At 38.2% G+C, this 19219-nt stretch overlaps 1 protein-coding gene across 1 annotated transcript in view; it reads left to right on the top strand.

Moving 5' to 3' along the window:
- The first annotated feature begins 1402 nt into the window (after positions 1-1402).
- The window catches only part of MALT1 (MALT1 paracaspase), a 96905-nt gene continuing 79088 nt past the window's right edge, over positions 1403-19219 (top strand). The window contains exons 1-2 of the mRNA XM_044681498.1: positions 1403-1725; positions 12026-12192. Coding sequence (XP_044537433.1) covers positions 1517-1725; positions 12026-12192 — 376 coding nt within the window. The 5' untranslated portion in view covers positions 1403-1516. The remainder of the gene's footprint in view (positions 1726-12025; positions 12193-19219) is intronic.

Genomic DNA, 19219 nt, shown 5'->3' with positions numbered 1-19219 from the left:
TCAGGAAGATCTGAGTTCAAATTTGACCTCACATACTTGCTTGTCCTTCATTTTCAAGAGGCTTCATAACATCATGGGGGTGATTGCTTGACTTGTGCTTGAGTTGGATTTCAGTGACAAAATTATTTTACAGTTGTCAGCCTCACCCTCTCTTCCAGGGTTATCAAAGTCCAAAGGCAAGACAAAAGTCAGGACATCTGGTGATAGCCCAAGATACAATGCATGATTTTGGCATTTCAATGTCTGACCATCCTTTAGGTGCCCCACAGCACCTGTTTCAGTTGCCTTTTTGACCATTGAATCTGCCCATTCTGCTGGGGGAAAGTATTCATATGCTTGAGCTAGATACCCCCTAACTCACTAATAGTTTGAGGCCTATTGGTTATTCTCCAACCTGAGCTAGTCTGTCTGCAGACACAGTTTTACCATGATGTGGTTTATTTATGCTACAACTTCTTGGAGTCACAGGTAAAGGTTGAATGAAAGGTAGACACTAACGGTGGATGAGCAGCCGTGAAAAGGATTGGGCAAGTCCTCATATCCTGAATACTCTATCCACCATACATACTAGCTGTATGTCCTAGGTCAAGTCACCTAATCCTTATTTGCCTTAGTTCCTCATCTATAAAAAACTGGGGATGCACTGGAGGAAAAAAAAATGGCAAATCACTCCAATATCTTGCCAAGAAAATCCCATGGGGTAAATGAAGAGTTGGATACCTTAACAGCTCATGGGCTTCCTATGGTCCCACTCCCACCTGCTTCCATCTCTCCATTATGTCCAATGAGTGGTCCTCAACCTTCTGCTTGGAGCATACTAATGAAGAGAATGACAGTATTCGTGGAGTTGGCCCGTTCAACTTTTAGAAAACGGTTAAGTTTTTCCATACTTTGGGGCAAAATCTACTCATTTTTACTAGTTCTGTCTCTCGTGCCAAGTAAACAGGTGTAACACCTCTTCCCAGGACGCCCTCCCTTAAATACTCAAGGGCGATAGTGGCCTGCAACCCAGTCTGGCTCTTAAACCCTCCTTCCCGACCTAAGGCCTGCAATGCCGGGGAAGCGGGGTGGGGGTGGGGGGTCCTCCTGCCCCCTCCGCCTCCAGTTTTGTTTTTGTTTTTGAAGAGGCAACCATGAGCTGAGAACGCCTAGCAGAGAGGGAGGGAGAAGTGCAAGGGGGAGGAAGGGACTTTCCCTACCACCAGCCAACGAGGGGAGGCGCGAGACCTACGCATGCACGCACGGACGCACGCCCCATGTATGTTAGGGGCTCGCCAGGAATAAGCCCTGCCAGCTGGCCCAGAGCCCCGGGACGGGGCGGGGACCTGGGGTAACCTGTCTCTCCCGAGAGAGAAGCTGCTTCCTCCGCGCGGTGTGTGGTGAAGCCGCCCTCTGACGTATCCTTCCGCTCCGGGTCCGGCCTGGCCTGGGAGGGAGAGACGAGTGGTGGAGTAGGAGCGGAAGGTGGCTCCAGAGCGTAGGGAGGGCGGCGGGACGGGACTCCGGAGCCGGCGACATGTCGCTGTGGGGGCATACACTGCAGGCCCCGCCGCCTTCCCTGGCGCCCACCGTCCCAGCGTCCCCTTCCCTTGGCGCTGTCAACATTAACCGGCTGCGGGAGCCTGCGCTGCGGGGTCTCAGCGACGCCCTGGACCGAGCCGCCGACGGCAGAGGCTGGAAGAAGCTGGCGGAGTTGGCGGGGAGCCGTGGGCGCTACAAGCTCAGGTGGCTACTGGGGTTGGGGCGGATCAGAATGAATGAGGGGTCCGGAACGGGGAAACTGAACTGCAGGTGTGGGGGATGGAGAGAGAGAGAGAGAGCCAGAGAGCCCCAGCCCAAGGATTTGGGAAGAGTGTCTATCCAGGGATTGATTTGGTGGGAAGGCAGAAAGCGGAGGATTAGGGTGCTTGAAGTGTGGAGGGGAACCTCCCCCTCCCTGAGATCAAAGACTGGACTAAATTGGACAATTCAGTAAACTTTGATCAAGCCCTTACTATATTCCAGACGCTGTGCAAAGTACAGAGATACAAAAAAAAGGTAAAAAAACAGTTCCTGCCCTTAAGAAGCTTACAATCTAATGGGAAAGCTAACATGCAAACATACGTACATACACACACAAAGCAAGTTACATACGGGATATATAGGAAATAATTAAGAACGATTGGCAAGTCTTCCTGTAGAAAGTGGAGATTTTAGTTCGGTCTTAAAAGAGTCCAAAGGACTAAAGTAATCGAAGCAGAGGAGGAAGGGACAGTCAAGAAAATGCCCAACGCCAAGAGACCAGAGAAGGGGTAAAGATTAAAGGCCAAGGCGTGTAGTGCTGGATTTATGTGAGGTTAAAAGACTTTAAGGAGAAACAGGTGATTGGATTGGAATAGGAAGAAAGAAGGGATGAGAGAGAGAGAGGGGGTAAAAGAGGTGAAAAAAGGTAAAAAAAAAAAAGTAAGCAGAAGAATGATGAGAAGAAAATAGTGTTTGTGAAGGGAGAGCTTTGAGGACTATATTTGCAATCGTTAATTCAGCCAATCAGTAAGTATTTATTTAAGAAAGGCAAAAGAAGACCTTGCCCTCAAGGAGCTCACAGTCTAGGGGAGACAATGTGATAGTAATTATGTAATAAACAAGATATATACGGGACGGGACACATTGGCGATTCAGTGATTTTAAGTGTTTTTTATGTGTAAGGCACTCAGCTTAAGCTGTTGGAGATGCAGAGATAAATGAGAAGTAGTTCATAATTTCCAGGAGTTTATAATCTGGTAGATGAAATAGTACACAAGTATATAGCATCAACAGTCTCATTTTATAGAGAACCAACTAAGATTCAGAGAGGTAAAATTATTTGCCCAAAGTCACAGAAGAAATAAATAGGACTATCTGTGATTCAATCCCAGAGCCTCTGATTCCAAGATCAGCACTTTAAATTTTTTTTCTTTTTAATTTTATCATTACTAATTATTATCCTCCTTCTTCCCTCCCCTCTCCCACCCATTGAGAAGGAAAAAATGTGATGCTAATTATACATATAAAGTTATAAAAAAAAATTTCTATATTACCTATGTTGTGAGGAGAAATTTTAGCAAGAAAAATAAATAGAAAATTATACCTCAATTTGCTCAGTTCTCCAGCTAGAGGTGAATAGTATTTTTAATCCTGAGACCTTTGAAATTGTCCTGGATCACTGTATTGATCACACTAGCAAAGTCTTCCATTGTTGATAATCCTTACAATATTGCCAATATTGGCACACAATATTAGAACACAACAGTGTTCTAGTTCTGCTTACTTCACTTTGGATCAATTCATATAAATCTTTTGAAGTTTTTTCTAAAAAGGTCCATTCATTTCTTATGGTACATCCATCGAATGTACCTAAGTCATTCAACCATTCTCCAACTGATGGGCATTCCCTTAGTTTCCATTTTTTGCCACCACATAAAGAACTACTATAAATATTTTTGTACATGTGGGTCCTATCATTTTTTCTTTTATCTCTTGTGATTTGGACCTAATAGCAATATTACTGTGTCAAAGAGAATGTATAGTTTTAGAGCTCTTTGGGCATAGTTCCAAATTGTTCTAAAAAAATAGTTGCATTATAGCACAATCAACAGTGTATTAGTGTTCCTATTTTCTTACATCTCCTTCAGAATCTGTCACTTTCCTTCTCCACTATGATAGCCAATCTGATGAATGTGATATGGTACCTCAACAGTTGTTTAAATTGCATTTCTCTAATTATTAATGATTTAGAGCATTTTTACATGACAAATGATAGATATAATTTTTTTTTCTGAAAATTATGAGTGCACTTTCCATGGTACTATACTATATAATAAGTACATGAAAAGTACTAAAAGTTAAGAGTTGGACCAACAAAGAGATATGGTAATTCAGAGAAGACGAGAGATTCTTGGAAGACTTGAGTTGTGATTTGAAGGATGGGTGGGTAGGATTTTAAGAGACCTAGATGGGAAAAGAAGCATTCCACATAGAAGGAATAGAATGAAAAAAGAAAGAGGAGTTCATTCATATAGGATCACATATTTAAAGCTGAAAGGGACTCAGAGACCATCTAGTCTAGTTTCCTTATGTTACAGATAAAGAAACAGACCCAAAAAAGTTAAATAATTTGTCAAGATATACAGGTTATAAATAGTAGAGCCTGATTTCAACCCCAAGTTCTCTGACTGAAAATTGAGTGCTCAGTTTCTGTACCATGTAGAGACAGGGATATGGGTGAGAAATATTAAGTAGTGAGAGGCATGGATAATGCACTGGCTTTGGAGCCAGGAAGACCTGGGTTTATGTCCTGTCTCTTGACACATACTGGTATCAATACACAAGTAACCTCTCCATGCTCTAGGCAGGGAAGTTGCTGACCTACATGGGTAGAGGCAAGTCCCTCATCTGGGAGTTCATTATATCAATGACAATTCCTTTCTATATCTTATCAAATACTCCACTTTGCCTTGGTAGGCTATAGGAAGCAATTGAAAGTGTTTTAAGTCAGAGAATATTATGATTAGGATTGTGGTTTTAAGATTTTTTTGGTGGAAAATATGCAAGATGAATTAAAAAGGGTTGATGGGGATGGAATGGAGATAGGAAAATCAGAATATTTCAGTAGTCCAGGCCAGAAGCAGTGAAGTTCTATATTAGGATGAAGATAGAAAGAAGTAGATGAACACAGTTCATCAACCAATTGGGTTAGACTCTAGGATTATCTGAACAGTTTTGAGTGTATGTCCCTGGGATTGAAACAGTGAATTTAGAAATGAAAGAAACCATATAAGTCAGTAATCTAACTCCTTTCAAAAACTGAAACTGAGACTTATGTGAAACAACTTGTTCAAGGTCACATCGCTAATGAATTGAAAAGTCAGGATTTGAACCCAGATCCTCTGGCACCAAATCCAGTGTCCTTTTTACAACACTAAGCCAGCTTAGCCTTTTACCTCATTGGGCTACTGCTTTTAGGAGAAGGACCTGCAGATGTTTAGCCTGAAGAAGATAATTATGACTTGGGAAGAACATGATAGTTGTCCTTAAAATTTGAGGATCTGTTTTGGAGAAGAGATATAGTCAAATCTTTGGTTTCAGAATGTCATTTTGGCAGTTGTGTGGAGGATTTGGAGAAGGGAAAGAAAGACAAGCTGTAAGGAGACCAATTTAGGAGTAGTGGGCCAGAGATAACCAAGTCAGGATACTACCTAACGCCTGAGATTAGAATGAAATGAGATGAGAATTCATTAGAATGAGGTGAGACACAGTTAACAAAGTAAGGTTGACTTCTTTAGCAAGAAAAGATTATTCTTTTCCTGTTTTGAATATCTACCTGGAAACATTTGATTTGGTTGAGTGCAGCTTCCTGGGTTGTGTTGTATCTGTTTGTCTGAAGCCTCAGGGTCCATATATACTTGTCATTTGTGTGTGTATGTGTGCACATGTGTATGCGTGTGCAAGTATGTGTGCCTTGAGCCAGTTAAATATCAAAGACAATTTCAGTATCACATTTTCCATGCCTTCCATGGGTATTGCTGTATATTACTGTGACCAGATAAAAGATGAAAGTATTAACTTAGAATGGTTACTGTGTTGGTGAAGAGAAAGGATTATGAACATAAGTTATTTTGTCAAGGTAGAAGTGAAAAGATTCGACATCTGATGGGATATAGGGGCTTGGGAAGAGTGAAAAGTCAAAGATGACTCCAAGATTGTGAACCTAGGTTAAGTAGAAAGACAGCACTGCCCTCAACAATTTAGAGTACCCAGGAAGAGAGTGATGGGTTTCTCAGGGAAAAATATGAGTTTTTGTTTGAACTTGTTTGCCTATAGGGAATCCACTTGGGGGTATTGTGGAAAATAATGGAGGCACCAGGGATGTTACAATAAATCTAAATGGTTGTGGGTACACACACTGGGTTACAGGAGAGACTGGACCAGGATAGGGAGACCAGAGTACACAGCTAAGCTGCTCCTAACTGACAAAAAATGGCTACTGGTCAACTGTCACTACTGGGCCAGAGTCTTTGAAACCAACAGGCAAGGTAAAAGGTTTTAACAGGTTTAATTATGTTCAACTGAAAGGTGGAATAGGGGATTCTACTCTAAACCTTAAATGGCAAAACCACAGGGCAAGGGGAGAACTTCTCTACTCTAATCTTAGTGATCTAAGCAGGTAGAGCCCAAAGGAGCAGTAATGGAGTCACTAGGAGGGCTGCTTCAAACCTGGTTCCAGCCAGGCTTGACCAGCACAGCTAAGGGCTGAGGGTGGCTTTGGGGTTCTCACGGTTATCCACAGATGATTACAGGATGTCAAAAGCCAAGGTGGTCCTAGGTATCCAAGTAGAGAGGGTGTGCTTGAGATGCAGTCCACCAGATCCCAAACTTCTCCTCTTCCCTTGGTGCTGCTCTGTACGTCTTGTTCTCTTGCTAAAAAGCCACCACCACTCAGGATCCCAGGGAAATCAGGATGCAGGCTGAGATCTCCCAGGGCTAGCAACAGTTTATGCCAACTACTAATGGAGTCTCTCTCAGGGCACAAGCACCTACTTCCTGCTCCTTCATTCCATCTTGGAATGCTCCAGTCCTTCCTGCTAGGTCAACCTTAATACTTAATTACTAATGAATTTTCCTCACAACAGTATCCATTAAGCAACTGAAGATTGGAGCTCAGGAGAGAATTGAGGAATAGGTATATAGATTTAGAAGTGATCTGCATAGAAATGATCATTGAACCCATCCAAGCTGATAAAATGATGTAGATCATGAAGAGAAGAGGGATTGGAACAGGTCCCTGATGTTATACTCACACACAAGAAGGGAGGCATTGATAATGATCCAATAAAGGAGCCTGAGGAGTTGTGGTTAAAATAGGCAGGAGAACCAAGAGACAACAGTGTCATGACAACTTAAAGAAGAGGAACTCTGAAGAGGGAATAGTCACTGTCAGATGCTACAGAAAGGTCAAGACAGATAAGGACTGAGAAAAGACTGTTGGATTTTTTCATTAAAAATGGTTGGCTAATATTGCCAAGGAAAAATATTACCTATCTATATAGAAGTACATATTAATAGACTCAGTGCTAGTCATTGAACAGTTTTTAATCAAATCATTAAGAATATTGGTATTTAACAGACTTTACTATTTTCAAACTGGTATAGTAAGTGCAAATTTCAGTTCTTAACATTACTTGTGGTGGCTGTCTGCTTTAATTTAGTCCATTTCATGAAAGAAAATGAACTTTAACAATTCCAGAAAGGCATAAACTTTGCCCAAAATGTATCCATGTAGACAGAAATTTCAAATGTTTAGGCCATACAAAATAACACAAAGAACATTGATATGTTAATATGTGGTTTTCTAAAACATTATGTGCCTTTGAGGATCAAGTTAGTGGCCTCCAATTTTTATTTGAGTTTGCTAGTATTGTTGTGGAGGGCCATAAATGCCAAGAACTTGGATCTTAACCAATAAGCTTCTCAGTGAGCAAGTAGGTGGCACAGGGCTTGGAGTCAGGAAGATTGAGTTAAAATCTGACCACGGACACGTTATAACTGTGTGACCCTGGACAAGTCACTTAACTGTTTGCCTAGTTCATTAACTGTAAAATGAGTTGGAAAAGGAAATGGCAAAATACTCCTGTATTTTTTTGCCAAGAAAACCCCAAATGAGATCACAAAGAGTTACACAAGATTAGTTAACAAGTTTCTCAAGAAGTAGATTTTCCCTTCCTACCTGAGCATATACATTGTAGTTAGAATCCTCTTTTATTGTCCTGTGAGTATGTAATACCCATTTGCTTCTATGTCCTCATTTAAATTGTCATCATCTTTTATCCCATCTTGCCTATCCAACTATTACCTATCTCTCAAAGTCAAGTTCAGGGCTCAGATTTCCATAAAAATTTTATCATATGATTAGAACTGGAAGAGTCCTTTGAATGTTTCCATGTGATCCAGCCTCTTCATTTTACAAACCATAAGATCACAGGTTAGTACTGGAAAGAATCTCAGAGATCATCTGGTCCATCCCTCTCACTTTTTAGATGAGGAAGCTGAAGCCTGGAGAGGTCAAGCGAATTGTCCAAGTTCACAGAGGTAGAAGTGACCAAGGTAGGATTTGCATCTAGGTCCTCTTACTCTAAAACAACAAGTCCTCCCCTCCCTCCCCAATTTAATCTCCATTTAATCTTCTTCTCTGAAACTGTAATAATTACATATACTTTTGTGTTGTACTCCCCCCACCGTGTACTGTAATATTGTGTATTCTAGTGTAATGTCTTGGAAGCCAGCTATCATGTATTACTTTTCTCCCATATTTTTTACAGCACCTAAAGTTTAGAGAGGGAACTAAATAAATACTTTTTGATTACCTCAATGTTAAGCATCAACATAAGAATCACAAAATTTAAGATTTGAAAGGGACATCAGAGGCCAACTGGTCCCAACCATGCCAAATTCCACAAAATCTGGAGAAGGTAGGCAATTATTATTTGAGGGAGAGGGTTGCTATACACCTTCTGGGACAACAGTTGGCAAACATTTATTAGGCAGAAGTGCTAGGCAGAACAAAGAAAAGCAATAAAAGGCCCTGCCTTCAAGGAGCTCACATTATATTGGAGGACACATATAAGTAATTAGATACATATGTGATAATGACATATCCCAAACATTTTTGTGCCTTTAAAAGTTAAAGCTATTAAAGTTTTAGACTGCATTAAGACTTTTGAGACGGCTTGTATAGGGTAGATGGAAAGTAGTTTGAGAAAAGGAAGGTACTGGCACCTGGGAGAATCAGGAAAAACCTACAAAAGATGGAACTTGAGTCATCTTGGAGAAACCCAGGGGAAGTATAAGAAGATAAGAAAAGTTGTCAGTCAACAAGCATTTATTAAGAATTTACTGTGTTAAGCACTGGTAGTACAATGAAAGGCAAAATGATGGTCCTCACTTTCAGTGGAAGAGAAAACATGCTAAAATTGTACATATGAAATATAGATAGTCCCTAGTGGTATAGGAAGGGAGGATTGGGAAAGGCAATCTGCAGAAAGTTGAGATTTTAACTGAGTTATTGGAAGTAAAGAGGGAGAGCGCATTCTAGGGCTGAAGACAGGCATTAGGAGCAGCTAAGAGGCTTAGTGGATTGAGAGCCAGTCCTAGAGCCAGAAAGTCCTGAGTTAAATTTGTCCTCAAACACTTCTTAGCTGTGTGACCCTGGGCAAGTCATTTAACCCCATTGCCTAGCCCTTACCACTCTTTTGCCTTGGGACCAATACACATTGATTCTAAGCCAGAAGGTAAAAGTTTAAAAAAAAAAGGCAAAGGTTTAGAACACTGTGAGGAATAGCAAGAAGGGCAATACAACTAGAATATAAGCCATAAGGGGGAAGGTAAAATTTAAGAAATTAGAGAGGTAAGAAGGAGTCAGAAATTGAAAAGTTTTAATTGCCAAACAGAAGCATTTCTCTTTGATCCTGAAAGTAATAGGAAGTTACTGGAGCTCATTGAGCAGAGAGTTGGTATGCTCAGACTTATACTTTAGAAAAATCACCTTGGCATCTGAGTGGAGGATGAGTTGGAGGGAGGAGAGACTTGAATCAAGGAAACCAGTTAGGCTACTGCAACAGTCTAGGTGAGAATTGATGAGGGCATGAATTGAAGTTATGACTATGTGAGTGGAGAGGATACATATATGAAAAATGTTGTAAAGGTAGAAATAAGAATATTTAGCAGCAGATTGGATATGTGAGGTGAGAGCAAGGATGAGATTGTGGCTGGGTAAATAGAGGTGATAATATTCATGATGATAATAGGGAAGTTTGAAAGAAGAGAGATAAGAAGAAAGGAAGTGAAGACACTGAATGTAGAGTTTAGTGAGGAAGAAGATGAGAGTTGTGGGAGATAGCTGGTGGGGGTGGTAAGATCCAGTGAGAGTTTTTTAAGGATGGGGAAAATAGAGGTATGTTTATAGGCTTAAGGAAAAGAGCCAGTAGACAGGGAGAGATTTAAAGTGAAAAGAAGGGAAAGTTAGTAGCCATATTTTCCTGGAGATTTTTTGAGGGAATCATGACCAGGGCACTTGTAGTAGAGTTGGCCTTACAAGTAGAAGGGCCACCTCTTTATTAAGACAAATGAAAAAGATAGTGGGGGAAGATATCTAAATGACATTAGAAAAGGTGGAGGGAAGAAGGCAGGAATTGGATAGTGAAGTATGAGGTAAGATCCTCAGCAGAGAGAATGAGGAAAAGGAGCTGCATTAGGAGTCTTGAAGAAAGACATTGTTTGTTACCAACCATTGTGGGGAAGGGAATAGCTAATAGATTAGAGAGCAATAGAATGTTTGCCTTGTTGAAATAGTAGAACACTGGACTTAAAATGAGAAATCAAAAAGGTCTAGTTTTGAATCCCAATTTTTACACGTTAGCTGGGCTTTTGTGGAACAGTCACCTAACTTCCCTGAGTGTTGATTTTTTCAAGATTCTTCAAGAATCATAATACCTGCAGTAATGTACCTCATGATGGAATTGCCCAAGGCCTATGGAAAGTAGAGTTTTCTATAAGGGTATTAGTCATAAAGGTGTTACGCAGTTACACAAGAGAGCTGAAAGCAGCTGACAGGTTATATAGAAATTTCTGTGTTTTCTTCAGAACTAGTTTTATAGCAAATAAAAAAGAAATATATTCAAAAAGGACATAGGATAAATGAATAAGACGATTCTTTCTGGAACTTAGTTTTTAACTTTCCACCAAAGACCTACACTTTGCTGTAACAAATGCCATCGAGAGCAATAAAAAGGAAAGGGTATGATTAGGAGGACTTAAGGAGGCAGAATCAGTAAAACTTGAAAACTTATTTGGCGTGATTAAGGGAGAATCAAAGAGAATTTTGAGGTATAAACCTGAGAGACTAGGAATCTGGTTTCCCTTAACAGATATAGAGATATTTTGGAGGAGGGGAAGATGAATTTTTTTGGAGAGGCAGATAGAAGGTAAAGATAATGACTTCAGCTATGGACTTATGTTTGAAGTAGCACAAGCATATTCAGATGGAGATACTCATTAAAAATTTGGAGATATAAGACTGGAGAAAGACAGACAACTAGAAAGACTGAGACAGTAGAAGGATGTATAGATTTGAAAATCATCTGTATAGAAATAATTGAAGTCATGGGAGCAGATGAAATCACCAGTGAGAAAATGTAGTTAGAGAAGAGAGGAGAACTTTGTTCAGTCTTGGGGAACACCCACATTTAATGGTCAGGAGATAAACTGCATTACAGCAAAGAAGATAGAGGGGAAGCCCTCAGACTTTTGGGAAGAAAACCACAAGTTATTTTTGGAAGAGTCCCAGGTTTTTATGAGCACTACTAATAGATGAAAATGATGTGAAAGAATGAGATATAGGATTAAGGAGATGTTTGTAAACAGAAGAATAGGAGTTCTTTCTGGCAGAGAATGATAAGAGCTGGGGAGGGAAAGAGTTGGCCTTGATAGAGATGAGAAGTTGGGGAAGGGTCATAGGAAAAGGGGGCTTCTACTCTCAGACACAGGAATTAGAGGAGCAGGAGTTGGGAGAGTAATGATACATCAATGATTAGTGGTTGGTTAGTCCCAGGAAGCATGTGGCAAGGATAGCCTTTTTTCTTCCCTTCACCACCTTATATAAGAGTTGAGAATAGCTTAGGTGGCAGGTGACAAAACAATGCTTCTTCTCACCTCAGCAGTGGTAGCAGCCCTTATCCTCCTGGGTTGTATGGAGATATCGAATATTGGGTAGACAGTTTTACAGGTGGTGATGAAACCAAAAACAAGTGTCTGAGGAGAGATAGTGCCTTTCTGCCAAAGTTACCATGTAATGAAGAGGTCTGTGAAGTGTCATGATTAGTAAATACCAGATGATCAGATCACCCAAGAACAGATAAGTTTAGATTCTGCCTATTATATCTTGACAGAGTATGAAGGTCTCCCAGAGGTGACCATATATGTGGAGTAAGTACCTAAAAATTCTTTTTATTTTCAGTTGTCTGGACTTGGAACAATGTTCTCTTAAAGTACTGGAACCAGAAGGAAGCCCTAGTCGATGTTTACTGAAACTTCTGGGTGAAAAAGGTTGCACAGTCACAGAATTGAGTGAATTCCTTCAGACCATGGAGCATACTGACGTTCTCCAACTTCTTGGCCCTTCAGGTTTGGCTTTTTTAAAATATATTCATTCATAGAGCAATGGGGACACTGGAATGAAAAAAAAAGAGTCATTTAAATGGCTGGATTATATTGCCATGATAATAGTAAATTAGTCACTTTTTTCTGTTATTTGAATAAATAACTATATAAAATGGTCTTCTTTTGAACTCTTAAAATGAAATTGTGATTCAGCAAACCAATGAAATTAAGAAATGTTTATGAATAGCAAAGTTTAGCTTCTAACTTGCTGAAGAGTAGGTTTTACAATTGGTTTTAAAGTATGAGATCACCAACAAAGTGATATTTTTAAACTTAGGTCAATAGGAATATCTTCCCAAAATGAGTGAATATTTATCAGATTCCTGCTATGTATGGAACATTATGAGAGGCCGTGCATGGAAATTGACAGTCTTTTTACTCTAGAAGATAACTGTTTAGTACAAGGACAAAACATGACAAATTACTGTAATACAAGTTAGAATGTGATAAAGACCCAGAAGGATCCCAAAGGAGAAGGATAAAAAGATTTGTGGAAGAGATAGATCACTTCTAGCTACAAGCATCAGGGATTGTTTCATGGTAGGAACAGGCCCTGACTGAAACTTAAAGGAAGAAAAGGATTTAAAAAAAAAACACCAGATTTGGGAGAGGACACAATGAGATTAGCTGGAATTTATAGTATGTGAAGGGGAGGACCTTGAATGTCAGGCCTAGCTGTTTTTACTTCAATCCTTGTTATTGGGAAGCCACTGAGGGGTTTTGAGCATAGATTATAGGATCATGCCTTTGCATCAGAAATGCTACTTTGGGAACTCATGATGAAAAATATTGTCCACCTCCAGGGAGAGAATTAATAGACTATGAGTATTAATTGAAGAATTTTTAATAAATTCTTCCCTCCCCCCTCTACTACATCTACATATAATATGGAAATTATTTTATATGTAAAATGGCTATCATATTTCTTGGCTTTTTGATGTAGGGGTATGTAAAGAGAAAATTTGGAACTGACAAAAATAAAATTTTTGTTCTTTAAAGAAAGAAATAATACTTTGGCACCAATGTGTGGGTCTTGTTACAGATGAGAGATCCTAGAAAAAGGGAAACTAGTTAGGAGGCCCTAGCTTCAGTAAGAATTGATCAGAGCAGGAATAGAAAGGATGGGGATTGGATGCAGAGATAAAATAAACAATACTTAATGGTTGAATGGATATAATGAGGAGGGATGGTGAGGAAAAGGAAAGAATCAAAGATGACTCCAAGTATTAAAGTTTAAATGAATGGGACAGTGATCATAATTAGGAGAATGGGTAGGTTTGGTGGCAAGATGGGTTCGATTTTGAGTTTGATGTAATAATAGGGTGCATAAGTGATGGTGGATAACAGAAAGCTGCGAACAGAGAACTAAGAGAAGACTATACAAAAATTCACTTCACTGACTTTTTACTTATGATAGAGATTATTTAGGGAATATTTCTTGGTCTTACCTTACCTGAAGCTCTTAATTTATGAAAATCTTCAGGTACCTTAAACTCTATTACAAAACCCTATTCTAGTATTTTATCATATTATGGAGATTACCCTGAGCTCTTGAATCAGTGCTGTACCAGTATAGGGTAAGTTTTATTTATGTTATAGGGATCACAGACTGTGCTTTCTGAGGACCAGCCTCTAATTTAAGTATGGAGAGATTCATCATCATTAGGCCAACTATTTTGTGATGTGATGGAAAATTTAACTTTGGCAATCCGTGAAACAAAAGAACAATAAAGATGACTCTCAGTCTTGTATAAGCCCAAAGGTTCTGAGAAATCATACAAATTTTAAGCCATCTACAAATATTAACTCCTGGTACTCTAAATATGATGAGATCCTTATTCAGTCACTGAGTAGACATACTAATAAAAGAACTGAAGCATATCAGTTTTGGCATTCTCGTTATAAATGAAATCAGAAGACAAAAAAAAATTACAGTCAAATGGAAGGATGATTCAGATATTCTCCTTGGAGAGGCAAATAAAGGAGTTGATTTTAAGGTCCATCCAAAGGGAGCAAGAAAGATGATTTCATTGGACACAATCAACTTGTATTGCTCTGTCCATGATAAACATTTGTTTAAAGAGCACCTTGCATATCATTGCAGCTGTAGCACATACAGGCTCTGGACTCATTCTCCCAGTCCACGTGCTAACCAGTACTCAGGTTTCTAATGGCAGTCCTCAGAAGTTGAGGTGTCTAACCCTCAAATTTATGGGACTGTATCCAGTGGGATTTTCTCTCCACAGGTCCAGTATCATGACCACCAATTGGCATTTACAAAGGGATATTAACTGAGAAAATATAGCGACACTCAAAATTTAGAAACCTCCCAAATCAGGAATCTTGATGGGCACCTCTCCCTGGGAAGGATGAATTCTGTTTCATCCAAAGATATTCTATTTCAGTGGATTTAATCTGTCTTATGCTCCTGAAGAGAAATATATTTCTTGGTAGGGCCAGGGAGACTGTAATAATTATAAGATTTTGATACCTAGAATATTATTTTATGACCAACTTGTCTGGAATATATTTCATGTCACAGGACCATTGGGCCAACTTTTCTTTAAGTCCTGGCTCATTCATGAAAACTTCTTTTGAGAGACTGGGAGAGGGAGAAAGAGTTTTCAGTTCTCCTTTGTTTTCAGATAAGAGTGGAGTTTCTTCTTTTGCACACTCCTACCCTTTCCTCTATGTATGTATCTTCTCACACATTTCATGTAAGAGAAATAAAGTCTTTGTTACTTTTTTCTTCCTTTCTACTCTACTCCTTCTACCTTCCTTTCTCTTTCTCCTTTTCAAGCCCTCAAAATTGAACCAACTTACCAATAGGATTTGTTTTTCTTATTTAACTTCTTTAGTAGCCTTTGAAAATTTAAAGAAGTTAAATAAGAAAACCAAATCCTATAGGTAGGTTGGTTCAATTTAGAATCTAGAATCTAGAATCTAGAGGGACACTTGTTATTCCTTTCTCTTCCTCCATTAGAATGTTAAAACATTGATTGCATTGTCATACAGCTTCTTCTAGTTACTCTAGTCAATTTGCCTCTCTAGGTTTCTCCATGCTCTTCTGTTTGTTCTTCAAAGTTTCAATTTAGTTCTAGTCTTTTAATTTAAAATGTTAAAAGTTCCCTTAAAAGAAGTCTGTTTGTCCCCCAGTAGAGTTATATTCAACTGTGTAAAATAAGTTGTTCTTGTTTGTAAGCCTCTCTTTTTTTGCCTTGTAGAATGTTTTATTCCAAGTTCTCTTCCATAATGATAGAAGTTGCCTTGCTTTGTTTGATCCTGACTTTAGTTTCTTGGGACTTGAACTATTTATTTCTGGATGTTTGTAGAATTTTTTCTTTTGATGTCAGAGCTCTGGATTTTGGTTATGCCATTCCTTGGCCTTTTTGTGGGGAGGTATTTGAGGGGTATTTGGATCTTTCCGTATTCACCTTGCCCTCTGGTGCTAATGAGTCTGGGCAGAAATAAAGTGTCTAGGCTTTTGTTATTATTATTATTAATCATGATTTTCATGGTGTCCAATAATTCTTAAATGATCCTAAAATTTTTTTTCTCACCTTTTACCTCTTCTTCACTGGAAAAACAAAAACAAAACCTTGTAACAAATGCCTATTCAAGTAAAACAAATTCCCATTTTGACTATATTCAAAATCATATATCTCATTTTGCATATCCAGTTTATCACCAGTCTGTCAGGAGGTAGATAGAATTTTTTATCTGGCATCATGCTTAACCATTGCATTGGTCAGAGTTCTTAGGTTTTTCAAAAATTTTCATTTTTACAGTACTAACATAGCATAAATTGTTCTTGATTCATAAATATTTTTCTAAGTTTCTCTGAAACCTCTTCTTCATTTCTTACAGAAAATTAGTATCTCTTTACATTAGTATACTATACTTTGTTCAGCCATTCCTCAGTTGATGGTAGCCTCCTTAGTTTCTAGTTTTTTGCCATCAGAAAAAAAAATCCATTATAATATATATTTTTGTATATGTGTTCTTTTTTGCTTTCTTTGATCTCTTTGGGATATAAATGTAGTAGTAGATTACTGTCTCAAAGGATATACCCAATTTGGAAGCACATTTCCAAGTTGCTTTCCAGAATGTTTCTATTAATTCATAGCTCCACCAATAGTACCTCAGTATTCCTTTTTTCTCTTAGTCCTTCCAACATTCATCATTTTCGTTTTTTGTCAGTTTTGTCACTCTGGTGGGAATGAAGTGGAACCTCAGAGTTATTTTATTTAGGTTTCTTTACTTATTAGTGTATGGAGCATTTTAATGTAGTTGTTGATAGTTTGAGTTTCTTTTCTTGAGAACTACCTATTCATTTCCTTACCAACTGGGAAATAATTCTTCTTATAATTTTGAATTAGTTCTTTAGATATTTTGGAAATGAGACCATTGACAGAGAAATTTGCTACAAAAATTTCCCTTCTAATTTTAGTTCATTGGATTTGTTTGTACAAAACCATTCATAATTTATGTAATTGAATTCATCCATTTTATCTTCTATAATCTTCTCTATCTCTTTTTGGTCTTGAAATCCCCCCCATCCCTAGATCTTAACAGTAACTTCTTCTTTATTATATGACCTTTTATATCTAGGTCATATATCCACTTGGTGCTTATCTTGGCATATGATATAAAGTTATTGTCTACCAGATTGCTGCCTTGTTTTCCCAGCAGTTTATGTCAAGTTAGAATCTTGGACTAGATGATCTCAAAGACTTCCCATTAAAAAGTAAAGTCTAATTCTTAAATGATACCAAGTTTGTTTTTCTTGATACTTTGTCAGTTATTCTTAGATATATGGCAGATATAGAATTGTTAAATTTCTTAGAAATTATTTTTTTCCTATATTTAACTGTACTATAAAATCTTTTAATGAAACTTTTTTTTGAAGGAGAATATATCCCTCCTTAATTTATCTATGATTTACGTGTAGTTAGGGGAAAAAAACTCTATATACAGCGAGGAAATAAAAATAGGAGATGGAAGGAGGTGTCATTCATATTGGGTTTGAGTTTTATGAAGCTCTCTTGCTGTCACAATGAATAAATTATAACTAACAGCAGGATAGTAAAATAACTAGATATATAGGACACTTTTAGCCTAAAGTCTTCTGTATTTAAAAACATTTCAAATCAAGAAACATAGAAATTATAAGGCATGTCTTGTCACTTTTATTTTAAACAACATGGGGAATCAAATGTGTTTATTTGATAGCACTAGTTCATCTATAGAGTTCAGTGAACTCTGAATTATCTGCACACAAATTATCTACTTTGTGAATTATCTTAAATGGCCTGCCCCCTTTTAGGTAGCAGATTTCCATTCAGCATTAAAAGGTCAACTTTTTTTCATAATCAGAAAGAGCTATCCAAATGAACAGAGATGAGCAGGGCAAAGATGAAAAGACTGGATATATTCAGAAAAGAAGAAGAAGTGAGGTGAATGTGGTTCAGTTATGTCACTGAATATTTTTAAAAATACTTAACAATTATTGCATTTCTTCATTGAATCTATAATCCCTGTCCATTATACCCCATCCACACCTTCTCTTTTATATAATTCTTGTCTATGTTCATCCACAAATCTTCCATCAGTGCAATACCCACACATTGACCAAGCAAGCAAGTGCTTGCTATGTGCCAGGCACTTTGGTAGATCCTGGGGGATAATAGTACAAAGAATAAAACAATCTCTACTCACTAGAAGCTTACATTCTAAATGGGGAAGTAACAAGTGTTATTTTTATTAACAAGTAAGTCAACAAATACAAAGTATTCAAATTCAAGGGAGGCAGGGTACTAGGAAATGGTATCCGAATTGTGTTAAAGAATATGGGGTTAGAATTGTGTCTTAAAAGAAGAGAGGGACTTAGTGAGTAAGGAGGAAGTGCATTCTAGGCATGGGGAATGGTCAATGCTAAGGCATAGAGTTGGGAAATGGTGAGATGTTGTTATAGATGGTAGAGATGGGTGTTATTTACGATGGACAAAGAGACCAGTTGGCTCTCTAGGACAGGAAATAATGTCTAATGAGACTGGAAAGATAGCTTAGGGCCATGCTCTGTAGTTCCTCAAAAGCTAAACAGAAGCTTATATTTGCTCCTATAGTCAATAGTAAACCACTAGAGTTAATTGAAGAGTCACATAATTCAGAGATTAAGGAAAATTACTTTTGGGATGTGTAGGATGTAGTGGAGTGGTGAGAGACCAGGCAGAGACAAGTTAGGAATTGCGGTGCCTTTGACAAAAATAGGAGTTTGTAAGAGTGAAAAGTTTAAAGGGCAAGATAAGGAATTCAGTTTTAGACACATTGTGTTTGAGATATCCCTGGGACACTCATCTGCTACCCACAGATCTCTCTGCATGATAGTCCCAGTTACATTTTCTTGACATAGATTTCCTCAGAGAGAGCCCTTAATTCTTTTTCCTGCTTGTGAGAAACAACTTATAATTTGTATTGGCAATTATCCTACACCTCCCCATTGTCTTTTGTGTCTTTTACAACTTTGATTCTTTGGAAATTTAGATGCTCTAAGATATGCAACTATTCAGTATTGCTTGGAGAAAATTTGTATTAAAAAAGTATGGTTTTGTGCCAGGAAGCAGATGGAGATTTTTTAAAGTACCATATAATACGTTTTTGGACTTTTTCAATATATTAATTGGTTGTGCTGCTTTTTCCCTTTATTTTTCTTCTTTCTTTATTTTTGTCCTTAAAAAACATTTTCCATGCACAGAAGAAAAACAACTGCTTGATCACATGGGTTGAAGGGGATATGATTGGAGATGTAGACTCTAAGTGATCACTCTGGTGCAAATATCAATAATATGGAAATAGGTCTTGATCAATGACTTGTAAAATCCAGTGGAATTGCGCATCGAGGGTGGGAGGAGGGAAGGGAAAGAATATAAATCATGTAACCATGGAAAAATTTTCTTAATTAATCAATTAAAATGTATATTAAAAAAAAGAC

The sequence above is a fragment of the Gracilinanus agilis genome, chromosome 1 (assembly GCF_016433145.1).
Source record: "Gracilinanus agilis isolate LMUSP501 chromosome 1, AgileGrace, whole genome shotgun sequence".
Lineage (NCBI taxonomy): Eukaryota > Metazoa > Chordata > Mammalia > Didelphimorphia > Didelphidae > Gracilinanus > Gracilinanus agilis.
Note: the sequence above shows the minus strand (reverse complement) of the source record. Positions and strands in the feature narration are given on the sequence as shown.